The 13,474-nt window shown below is 32.6% G+C and overlaps 1 protein-coding gene across 1 annotated transcript in view; it reads left to right on the top strand.

The window, feature by feature from the left end:
* Positions 1 to 13,474, top strand: part of LOC129912070 (protein split ends) — a 280,868-nt gene that overhangs the window by 220,966 nt on the left and 46,428 nt on the right. The window contains exon 5 of the mRNA XM_055990175.1: positions 864 to 4,388. Within this exon, the coding sequence (XP_055846150.1) occupies positions 864 to 4,388 (3,525 nt within the window). The remainder of the gene's footprint in view (positions 1 to 863; positions 4,389 to 13,474) is intronic.

Below are 13,474 nucleotides of genomic sequence, written 5' to 3'. Positions count from 1 at the left end.
CTATAGCTAAAATTTAATACCTGTCTTTTAAAACACCAACAAATCTGTTTGACCGTTTACGACATACATCTTCATTCAAATTGTAAATTCACATATTCCGTTGTGTTATTTCAAAGATCAAAAATACACTTTCTTGCAAAAAAATCCTAAACAAACTGAAAATAATTAATTTTCTATTCAATAATCCTACATGAAATCCATCAAATAGAGTCCACATTTAAAAAATACTCATTTCATTACTTCTCCCTACAATATCTCAAAACAAATTGGTCACAGAAAATTGGATGTTTCAACCTACACCTGTTTACGTGGTACAAAAAAAACTCTTTTGCCAAAATTATCTCTGTCATATAAATTTCGTGCACCTGTCATCATAGACAGAGAAACCAAAAATACAAATTTATACCAATTCAAAATTAGCTTTAACTTACTCACTCACCCTCCTTCATTTGTGTGTTTTTATGGTTGTTTGTGTATATGGCGTTTAACAAAAATCCACACAGTCATTCATGATGAATCATCACACAAAAATCAAATTGAACATCATGAATAAAACAGAAAATTCTCTTTTCAGTGTCAAGTCTCTTGAAAAATTCTCAAAATAACCATATCACATAGACATCAAACAAAGAAACAAAAAACAATGAATCACTGAGATTTTCAAAGAAACAAAGAAACCATAAGCAAACATTCTCTTTTATAGACCAAAAAATACCGAAACGACTATCTCCTCCAATATAAAAACCGTAGCTAAATTTACACCTCTGAATCAAAAAAGAAAAAAAACATCTTGAAAAATGTTTTTTGTATTAAAAATTTAATTTTGTATTTCTATTTCTCCCTCAAAATAACAACAACAAAAGTCCTCCACAAGAAACAAGACACAAATAATAAAAATACCCGTGAAAGTCGTCCACGTCAGCGTATCATTGTTGACCGTGATACAGTTTTAAAAATAAATCGCCGTGGATCACGTCATCGCAGTCGAGACCACAGCTGGCCCCCACCACCACCTCAAGATCGATCACGAAGTGCCTCCGCCGAACATCATTTCGATGAGAAAATATGCCACCAACATAGAATCGATAATATAGCTAAAAAATTCGACCATCCCGATGATAATCTAGAGGGTAGAATAACTCCTCAACATTATAAATCAACTGATTCCCTAAATTGCAATATAACCACCCACAAGATAAATGAACGTCGTTCACGAACACCCGAATGGCGCCCAACGCCAACCCACCACAACAAAGTTGCCGAAATAACTTTCCAAGTTCATGTGGGTATTGTCGAACCAAAGAAACAGTTTTTCGAAGAAATTGCTGCCACAGAAAGTCATCATGAACCAACATCTTCCTCCTCCTCCTCATACTGGGATAAAGTTGCCGAATCCCGTTACCAACCATGCAAACCAGCATCGCACTTCATAGATCGCCCACAAACTGCATCATTGGATCGTTATAGTAGCAACAAACGCCAAAACAAACTGCCACCCTTAAAACCACGCAGTCATAGCAGTACATTACCCACCAGTACTAGGTCATCATGCAACAAATCACCATCACTGGGAAGGGAAATAAAATCAAAATCACCCACTGACATAGCCACAACTATTTGGCCATCATCATTGTCGTTGATATCATCGTCAGCGTCGTCATCAGATAGAAAGTCAGTTACCATAAAATTGTCACCATCCCAACTACAACTGAACAGCAGCAGCAATGATGGCAATCAAATTAATTACGATCCTATTTCCATGAATAATAATAATAATCATTGGGATCACAGGAAATCACAGACTTCAGCGAAACAGCCTGCCAAGCCAGCAGCTCCTCGTATAATTGACTGCAGTTCTCTGACAAAAAAAAACTACAGTACTACTAATCCCACCCTGAGGAATTCAACAGCAAAACCATCAGCAGAGGCAAATTTAAATAATGACGAACAACAGCAGCAGCATCAAAAACACAAACAACACTTTCATCCATCAACGAAAAGTTATGATGGCAATTTACCCACAATAACCAAGGCCACCATCAGCAGTCAAATTGGTAGTTGCAATAGCAGCAGTGGCAGTGGCAGTGGTGATGCAATAACCAATGTCAAATTAAATGCCACAACAACTGTCAAACCACAATTAAATGCGAATCTAAATTCAAAATCAGATGTCAAACCGAAATCCGATGTTGCAAAAGATACTACTACTTCGACTTGCGTCAGGTCAATTGATTTGATTGATGACACAAACCAAGGTGCCATGAAAGCAGCCGGTTCAACACATCCAACCAATACGAGTGATGAAAAATTACATTGCAAACAAGAAAATATCGTCAGCACATTATTGTCAAGACCGCAGCAAGTCTCTACGTTATCATCCTCGTCTTGCTCCAGCAACAAGACAATAACAAGAAATGAAAACAAATTTCAAAAAGATACAATATCTACTAGTAGCAGCAGCATAAGGATTCAACCCATTAATGGTGACAAATACCGGAGGGCTGATAGTAAAGATACTGCTTCTGTTACAACTAAAGTTCCCATAGTGGATAGTAATGGCAACAAATCTCCATCAGAATGTAAGACAAAGCACGAACGTCGAAAGGGTATTTACTATACCGATGGGGAATATCTATTTGGTCCATTTGGTACTACTGAAGACGATGAAGACGAAGAAGAACAAGAGGACAAACTTCAGACACCACCCAAAGTCACTGTGATACCAATCGAAATTGAGGGAAAAGCAGCATCGCTGCCGCCACCCTCAACTACTACATTGTCCTCCTCAAATAATGGAATTGAAATATCCAACCTGGAGTCAAAGTGCGGCAAAATCCAAAAGTCAATCACCGAAGACCTGAGGCAAATCGATAGATACATGGAACAAGCAAAGATGGCATTGAATCGATTGCAAGTTGAACACAAGATAGAATTGCTACCAACAATATCACCGATACCATCACCAACACTACCAATAGTGATTCCATCGAAAGTTATGATAGTTGAGACACCCCTGCAGGCAATGATAAGACGTGTCTTTCACAAACTACCTCATCGTCGCACCCCATCACCCATTGCATTCAACAGTAGCAACAATTTTATGACATCGACAACTTCGATAACTCGAGTGGAAAATGTGCCAGTAGTTGAGAAGGCACTTTTCGATTTATCGAATTTGACAGCGGTTTTGGCGCGAGGTAGTGATGGCAATCGGGTGTTGTCTCCGGTGATGTTATCGATTCCATCAAGACAACCAACGCCACCTAGTGTGGTGGTGGTTGATGATGAAGTAAGCGATGAAACCGCTACTGCTACTAGCGCCGCCACTGCCCGTAGTCAAAGTAGTTTATCGGAAGCGACTACGGTTACGGCAGCAAATAGTCCATTTACCGTTACAGATGAAGAGTTGCCGCCATCGTCGTCGTCTAATCAAATGCAACAGGAGAAAGAGATAATTCAGAGTAAAAACATCCTTGCCGGGTATTTAATAACAAAAAAGGATCAAGAGGACTTAATGGCTAAAGCTAAGGCTGCTTCTCCTTCATCACCCTCGCCGTCACCATCATCGTCGTCAGGAAAACCACAAAGCAAAATTGCAAATACACCAACAATAAGTCACAACGTATTGGCAACGTTGAACGATAATCGAGGATATGGAGTGGAAAATGTCACAGGACACTCTTGTTCCATTACGAAAAAGGACAACGATAGTCGATGGCAGGTGCAATTAGCTAACAGTAGCAGCACAAAGCCAATGCCAATGCCGAAAACCAACGTACAACAACCACATAGCAATGAGGAGCAACAAAATTCGATAAATAACAGAGACTGCACTCCTCGCAGGACACCCTCAATCGATGGTGATGCACCACCTCCACCACCGCCTCCTCCGCCACCACCACCACCAATTCAACAATCGACAACGGTACCATGGAGAACTAGGAAGACTACTATGTCACCTGTAAATAATTTGAAATATCGTGTGAACGGACTTTATGGTCACGATGTGGGCCTAGTGACACCGGCAGTTGGAGCCAATAATGATGCTGTTTCTTCTGTTGTTCATGATGCTGGCCCAACAAAAACAACAACAACACAAACATCATCATCATCGGTCTCGTCCTCTGAACGAACAGGTCGTGCTAGAAATCGTAAATCTGACGAAGGACCAAACAAGGTGAGGAGCTTGTCACAACCACCACCGTTTGAGTATTTGATTGAATCGGTGCCATCGTTGCAATCGACGACAACAAGTACAATCGATTTGGTTGGTGACTTTGGTGATGATAATCATCATACCGACTATGACGACGATGCTGACAATCATCGCAAGTATCATAATGTATCGCCGTGCTTATATTTTCCAGGACCTTTTCATCCTACTACAGGTATTACTTTTTTTTTTGTGGATTTTCGAATGTACCTGTGTACAACTGTCATCGATGTAGCTCTTTTCTTTGTTGCTATTTGATGTCATCGTTATCGTCGTTATCATCGTCGTCGTTGGTTTTTTTTTTTTGCTCGTACGAAAACGAAACTATTTTGTCGTGAAAATCTTCTTTGTTTGTCTGTGAAATTGTGGTTTGTTGGTCCTTTCAATTTTTGAGATTGCACATTTTACGTTAACCTATAAAAAGGATTCGTCGTTGTCATTTGTTGCATTTTATATCCTTGTTTTTTTTTCTGTTCTGTGATTTATTTTTTGTTGGATTTATTTTGAACGTTTTTTTAAGACAATATTTTTTGGTTATAAGTTTTTTAAGGTCATGAACATGTAACAAATTTCAGTGGGTAAAAGTTGTTGAAAATATGAACTTCAACAGAATGACAGCATCATTAATAAAATTGGGTTATGTCGACTTTTTTTTTTGTATTCGTGATAGGCCTTGAAAAAAGATTAAACAAACGTTTTTTTGGTTTTCTTCAATTTTTTAGATATTAACACAAAACCGAAAAAGTTGTTTGATGTAAGGAAGTGTGTTATCTTGAACTCTCTGACTATATGTGGGAGGACATGATTGATGGATTGAAAAGTATTTCGATTAAAAGTTCATGTGGCTACAAAGATTTCTTTATTTTTTGTTCTTCTAAAAATAGTCTTTTTTTGGTCTTTGAATATGTTTATAGAATAAGTCTATCAAAATGAGGTTTTTCAACGAAAGTTTGCCAAAACCAAAGGAATAATATTTTCATGTAGGTTTACACTTTAAGAATTTTGCTACAAATCTTTTATTTTTCAAAGTCAAAGAGAAAATTTACACATTGAGCAAAAAATTAGAAATGCGAAATACCTATTGAAAGAAAATGAAAAACAGGCAAGCTTAAAAAGAAGACTGCTCGCTCAGTTCATACAATCTTAGATAGGTTTTTTTTCAAAAATAAAAAAAAAAAATACGAAATAAAACAGTGCTCAGTTTTTGGTCAATTATACAGATGCTGTGCAGAAAAAAATATGAAAAGCCTAATTAAAGCTAAAAAAAAGAACTAAAGAAAGCAATACAAGAGAATTTGATGCTACACCTTTTTGAACCTTCAAATGCATTTCAACCGTTTACGCAATCCGGGGCAACCCTAAATTTGGGAGCTCCTTTGATATTTGGGGGCCCCACATTTTTTTTGGCGGCCTCTGATGTATAATTTGTTGGTCGCTAATGCTGTTCAAGTAACATTTTTCGGGGCCCTAAGAAAATATATATTTTTTTTTTTTTTTCAAAAAACCGATTTATTTCTTTGGGGCCTCTGAGGTAATATTTTTTTGAGATGAAATATTATGTGGCTGGCTACCATTATGCATTACATTGAAAAATATAATTTGTCTCTCTTGTGTCCGAATTTATTCATGTCAAGTTGCCTTCTCTGCATTGGGGGCCCCGGGGCACCACCCGCTTGCCCCAACGGTGCGTACGCCCCTGGACAGAATTAATGCTCTTTTCATCTATAAGCTTTTTCCAAAAAAAAAAAAATGACAAATTATATACAAAATTTGATGCTCTATGAAAATTTAATTTTTAATTTTTTATCGAAGTCCATTTCCATTTTATAGGAGAAAAACTAATCAAGCTAGGAGTTTGGTGCAGATCTTTGGTGTGCTCTTTTTCTGAATTTGATGCTCTATGATTTGACCTTCAAATCGACTGCAACAGATGCACAAAAAAATAAAATGCACGACTTTTAGAGTTCAAGTTGCTTAAATTTTTAACACTTTTTATATAGAAACTTGGGAAATGTAGGTACATACATATATAAAAACAAAAAAAAAATAAAATTCAATTTTCAAAAAAATAAAACAATATCTGTAATCAAATCGCCCCACAAAACAAGTATGCAGTTTTATTTGATATATTAATGTACATTTTTAGAAAAAAAAAATGTTCAAAATCGTTAAAGCCGTTTTTTAAAATACTAATTTTTTATAAATAATTTTTTGAAAAAAAAAATTTTAAAATAAAATTGGTTTGCCATTTTGTAGAAATAACTAATCAACATCTAAAAACAAAATTTCAAAAAAATTCAATGTCCCGTTTTCGAAAATTTGATTTTTCAAAAAAAAAATTTTCAAAATTTTTTTAAAAATCCAAAAATTGTTTTTTTGGAAATTTTATTTTTGGCTTATATTTAAATAATATAAATGTATAAAAAATTTCGTTGAAATACAATAAGTGGTTTTGCAGAAAATCCGATTTGAAAAAAAAAACGGTTCTATGGCAGGTACCCTTAATAATGATTTTCAAAAAAAATTTTTTCTTCAAAAGATAGACCTTGTTTAAGAACTAACATTTGAATTTTTTTAACCAAATCGTTGTAGCCGTTTTCGTGAAATTAAACTTTTCCGAAATTTTTGTATGACAGGTACCGTTATTTTTGATCCAAAAAAATGAATTCCAAAAACCCCTCTGGAGAGTCTCCAAAAACTGCTACATAGTAAGTTTGGAGTCAATCGGTCCATCCGTTTAGGCTCTAGTTCCTTATACAGACAAACGGACTTCCGGGACCCACTTTTTTGGCATTGTCTATCATCGTAATGTCATGGAAAAATATTATCTCAACTTTTTTTTTTGTACGAATGCATAACTTGATATATAGTTACAGTGACCATATTTCTAGGAGCGAAACCCGGGACAGATACAAATTTTTTGGGATTGTTTTGAAAATATTGACACTTCATAAAAATTAGACTCAATTTTTCCTAATTTTGATATCAAGATTTCATAAACGATTTTAGAGCATTATTTTCGTTGAAACCATTTAAGAAATCAATAAGTTATAACTGTTAATTTCTAAAAAAAAATATTTTTTTAATCAAAATCGTGGGAGCTGTTTTTTAAGGTTTTAGTTTTATTTTAAATTATTTTGAAATTTTTGAAGTGAAAACTTCTTTAGTATCGTAGTGATTTGAAACAAAATGAAACGAAAACGCGACACGACTTCAACTTGTTATAACTTTTTTGTTTTAATAGATAGATGAATGAAATTTGTACTGTAGATAGGTAATTAAATAATATATTATTGTACAAAATTTCAATTAATTTCATATTCAAAATTCGGAGATAACGGTAAAAAGATGTTCTTTTCGAACACACGTTATATCTTTTGATCTAGTGCACACACAAATTTGATTTAACCTTAATACGCATGCTGCTAACATAACCTTTTATTTGATATATCACACATAACGTTACGTGCTCTACAAGTTACACAATCTTAAATTGAAAAAAAATTAAAAATACCTCAAAACACCTGTGGAGATCTGTTGGCGATGACCAGCTATCAGTGTAGGAAGTACCGTAATCTCAGTCTGGAAATTCGACATGGTTGACTTTAAAAAATTCTAACTTCTCTTGTAGACATCTTTGAAATAAGATTTATACATCATTATACAAGGTGAAACAATAAGCTTTCACATGGTATAAAATTTTTTATAGGTTGTCAAACAAAAAAATTGATTTAAAGCATGAGAACATAAAAATAAATGTTTTTTTTGCTTTTTAGATGAAATTTCATCGAGTTAAAAAAATTCTAGCTCTTTTTGTAGATGTCTCATACACCTGATCGATATATATATATTTTGAGCTCAGACAATAAGCTTTCAGATGGTGTAAAAATTTTTATAGGTTGTTTGGGAAAAATGGATTTAATAGCGTGAGAAGATAAAAATACGTGTTTTTTTGCTTTTTTTGATGGAAATTGATCGAGTTCAAAAAATTCTAGCTCTTTTTGTAGATGTCTCATAGAACTGATCGATATATATATTTTGATCTTAGACAATAAGCTTTCAGATGATATAAGATTTATATAGGTGTCATATAAAAAACATGGATTTGAAGGTGATAGAATAAAAATAGGTAGATTTTTTCTATTTTTTTATTTTTGCAAGAAAAATGATTTTTTAAGGTTTCACTTCTACCACGTGTGAATTGCACACATGATTTTTTTTAATCTTTAATTCAACTTTTAACATGTTCTTAAATGTCTTGAAATTTAGCTGGGTTTTTACTCTTTAACATTTTCATTGTTCAAAAATAAAACTTTTTCTGGTGTAGATTTTCAAATTGACAAACACAAGCTGGAACTGAATAATTGAAGAAAAATTTTAAAAACTAATGTTTTTATCCGAAAAATTATAAAAACTTTTATTTCTACTCTACCGGTTTCTAGTTTTCCGTACAAAGTATTTAAATTTTTATGAACAAATCAGAGATTGTGCAAATACGGGACAATCACAGGACAAATTACAAAATACGGGACACTTATATGTCCCGGATTTATTCAATAAAAACCCGGGACAAGCTTTAGAAATACGGGACAGTCCCGGGTAAACCGGGACGGATGGTCACCGTATATATAGTACCTATATCGCAAGTAAAAATAATAGACAAATGTGCCCTTAATTGTGCCCTTAATTATGAAAGTGGACTAAGTCACTCCCAAAAATGGCATCAAATCCAGCCTAAACATAATTATTATTTAAGGGGTAAAGTTTATTTGAAAGCGAAATCGCAGTAGATAAACTTCTTTATTGCTCCTCTAGAAATTTCATAAAAGAAATATAATTAAATCGTTATAAGAAAATTATTATGTAAGTTTTTCTTCAACCAATGCAAAAAGTGACTGTCCACTTTCATAATCATAGGCACAAATAATGTATGAGTACAAAACAAAATTAGTTCTGCCCTTAAATTAGAAACAAAAATATCAACTAAAGTCGACATTGCATGGTGACTCACTTTCTTGATATGATCAAAGAATATTCAAGCTCATTTAAAGTTAGTTTGGGCAAAGCTAGTTTTCAACAACCTGTTTTTTTTTACAAATTCCTGGTTTTTAAAACCATACTGATATTTCATTGATCTTCATGCCCAGCGTAGACGCTGAATCTGTTTTAAGCAAAAAGTTATTGATTTCCCCAAAGTCACCAATAAAATATTCTTCAAATCATGGTAGTATAGGTTACCAGTGCCCTGAGAACATGGTACTATTCGCAGCACCGACATTGTATGAAAACATATTACACCTATTGGCTGAATTAATAATTCTATATGAATATCGGTCAAACCCAAATACATCAGACCAAATCCGGTAGTTTTGATTTTTGGTTCATTTGTTTCAAGTGTTTAAGGACTCGAGTCTCGAACACAAAACTTGAATTTAATTAATTTCTGATTAGCCTTTACAAAAGGCATATGTAAATGAAAGAAACTGATACGTAAACAAAAGAATTCGTTGCAGTTTTTGGCATGTTGTTTAGATATTGACTCTGATAAAAACTGCATTTTTTCATCTTTAATATCTTAAGAAATTTATATGGATCTTGTACTAAATATTCTGCCACAAAGCATCTACGAGAATGATATAATTACCTTCTTTTGTTTTTGTTCTTGTCAGGTAAACTACTTGTATCAAATGAATAGTCTTAAGCTATTTACAGAAAAGATTTTCAATCTTTGAAAACGTTTCTATTAATAGCACATAATCTTCAAAAGAAAGTTTTTTAAAAAAATACCTACAAACTACCTATGTACATACCTTCCATCATTGACTTGCATATCCAATCTTAGTTTGTAACTATATAAATAACTTTATCCATCACTTGACATTCCTTCTAAGCGTTCATCCACAAATCCATTCCTTTGAACAAAAGAAACACAATAGATTAAGTCTTTTCACATTCTTCATCTCTTTTTGAAAAATAAAGGTATTATTTTAAAAAGAAGAAAATATTAAGGTCGCGTTATAGAAAGAAGATTCCCAAGAAGACTTCGCGAACATTGAACAATGCAAAAAACTTTAACGAAAAATATCCGCAAACATAAAGCTTAAAGTAATGAACGTTAAGCAAGCCTTCGCAGACTAAACTGATCCAGCTCTAAAAAAAAATAAGGCGACTAACAAAAAATTAAAAAAAAAAAAAAAAACTATAGTCTTCTTTATTAAGCTGCTATCCCTCCCTGTACCACGATGTAGGTACTTAACCGACTTTCTATTCTTTTCTCCTCCTTTCAACCTAAAACATGAAATGCAAAAAAAAAAAAAAACAAAAAGTAAACAAAAAAAAAAACTTTCAGGACTAAATTCGTCCTGTTCTTCATTTCTAGAGGTAGGTATATAGTAGCAGCAACTCTAGGATTACAAAAGCCAGAAGCTACGAAAAGGATGATGTCGAATAATATGGGTGAATGAATATCCCACAAAACCTAACCCCGTATAGCCATAGAGTCTATCTGTTCTGCCTCCTGTTTGGCTTGCCGTTGGCGAGTTTGGTTTTCTAACAGTCTGGGAAACACAGTTGCAAAGAAGGTTAGAACAGTCTAGGACTATTGTACTTAGACCTACCTGTATGCCATGTGATGAGCTGTTTCATGATGAGTTGTCCATGATCAGTTGTCACATGATAACTTGAAATGCATATATTGAAGTTCTGTACAATATTTTTGTTCAATTTTGTTGATCAATGATATTTTTCAATTTTACCTTCCCAACTATATCCTGGTTAATACTTCTCATTTCCTTTTCTAGCCAAACAAAAGGAGCATACCATTTAAGACATTTCGAATATTTAAAGCGAATAGTTTGTAGATTTTAATTACCTTAAAATTTATATTATTAAATTAAGGTCATGTACTTTTCGAAGACGAAATGTCTGGTTATCGTTAAAGGACATTAAACTTTGTCTACTTATACATGCATAAAGTGGCTATAGAATTATTAGTTGTTCCTGGTGTCTTTTTCTTTAAAAGAAAGTTAAGAGTTTTTTTTTTTTTTTGTGAAAAGGCTATAAACTGAAACTATTACTCAAACGAAGGACATTTCTATGTATAAAATATATGTACATGTATACATTTAAAATAGTGTCTGTATTTATATGTATGTTCATATATGTAGACATTTTGGTTAATTTGAATAAATTAATGAGGCATCTTATGAGATGAAACTAAAAGCATAATAGGCATCGTAAAATTATATATCACAGAGCAGATACATGCTTATAAGAGGAAGTAGTAGTAGTAGATACAAAAGGCGTCATCATGGTCTTAAAAGGATCACGTTTGAATTGCTTTTTGTGTCGGGTTATACACTCTTGTGTATCTATCTACTCAACTATACTCGTAGAGTCGTAATAATTATAATAATCAGCATTAATGAGCTATAAAACATTTTTGAAACTGTCAAAATATTTAGTTTCAACTGAGAATACGATTAAATTTCATGTCCTTATATGTCCTTGGCTTTACTGTTTTTTATTAGTTATACAATACACCCTTTTGAAGGGCGATGAGAGAATATTAAAATGATGTAAAATTTAATTTTCCTTGAATTACTACTATATCCGGTGAGGGAATCGAGGGTTGTGTTTCATATTATGAGTTAAACGAGAAATTTAGTGGTAGACGTTTTAAATTTAATATTTAATTTTAATTTTTGGTATTCAAATAAGAAAAATTTGAATATAGTTAAATTACATATCAAGGATTTTGAGTGAAGCAGTGTTTTAGTTTCCTTGAGCGGTGACATCAAGGTATTTAAAGAAAATGTTTAAAAAAAAAAACACTTAAATTAAAGATTGTTGAATAACAACGGTAACTTTTATAATTCAGAATTTTACTTCTTTGGACGTTTTAGTAAGGCAAACTCTGTACTTATTTTTAAATTTTTAATAAATTAATTCTGATCACTTATTTAAAAAAATAAATACCTCAAAATTATAAATAATATATTATATATAAGTATTCATAGTGTTAAGATTTTTAAATTTAATGTTCGATTGTTTGAAAAAAAATAATTTTATTAGAATTTGAAGAATTTTTTATTTGAAAATTAATTTCCAGAAGCGAAATGGGCATGCAAGATTTTTCTTTTTTAAATAAATTCTTAAACTGGACTTGAAGAAATTTATTTTTCCATCTTATATCAATTTTAAGTTACTTATTTCTTAATTTCTTAATAATAACACAGCCACACAAAAAAAAAATAAAAGTTCTGACTTGGGGTTGCGACTAGGTTTTTCATATAGTTTTTGGGTCGCTGAATCCGAATCACATCAGGTTTTCGAGATAACCTCAAAAAAATGTCACGAAAAAAAATCTGATCTGGATGTGCGAATATGTTAATCATATAGTTTTTGGATCTCTGAATCCAGATTCGGAGTCAATTTTGCTCTATCACGTCAGGTTTCTGCGATATCCTCAAAAAAATGTCAAAACCAAAAAAACAAAAGGTTTTTCATATAGTTTTTGGGTCGCTAAAACCGAATCCGAAGTTTATTTTGCCTTATCACGTCAGGTTTTTGAAATATCTTCAAAAAATGTCTAAACTCAAAAAAAAAAGTTCTTATCTGACATTTTTTGAGGATATCTCAAAAACCTGACGTGATACGGCAAAATAGACTTCGGATTCGGTTTCAGCGACCTAAAAACTATATGAAAAACATAGTCGCAACCCCAGGTCAGGACTTTTATTTTTTTTTGTGTGGCTGTGTAATTAATTAACCATACAAATTAAACAAAATGTTAAATAATATGAAGTTAGTTGAACTAAAAACATTCAAGTAAGTGCTACCCAGTAGCAGGGTCGTAAAAATATAAATTTAAAAAAAAAATGCATTTAAAATTTAAAAAAAAAAAAATTTGATTTGCAATGGAAAATAACTGCATTATAAAAATTATTTTCTATATCTTTGTCCAGTAGTGCATTTTGTTGATTTTGTGGTGCTCGAAAAACTTTCAAACGTTTATAAGAAATAAAATGAAAATGAATAAAAGTTCCTATGATGGTTTTTTTTTTAGCATTCATAAAAGATTAATTTTAGTTTTTGATTCATTTAAAGGGAAATGTAAAAGAATTTAAAAGTTGTTTTTAAAGTTACGAAAATACATTTTTAAATGATTTCATTGTCCAAATAAAGTTTTCATTAGTTTTCCTCTACAACAAGGAATTTTTGGAAACTCTTTTTTTACTGTATTAATCAAAACCAACAAAA

The sequence above is a fragment of the Episyrphus balteatus genome, chromosome 2, assembly GCF_945859705.1.
Source record: "Episyrphus balteatus chromosome 2, idEpiBalt1.1, whole genome shotgun sequence".
NCBI classification, from domain to species: Eukaryota; Metazoa; Arthropoda; class Insecta; order Diptera; family Syrphidae; genus Episyrphus; species Episyrphus balteatus.
Note: the sequence above shows the minus strand (reverse complement) of the source record. Positions and strands in the feature narration are given on the sequence as shown.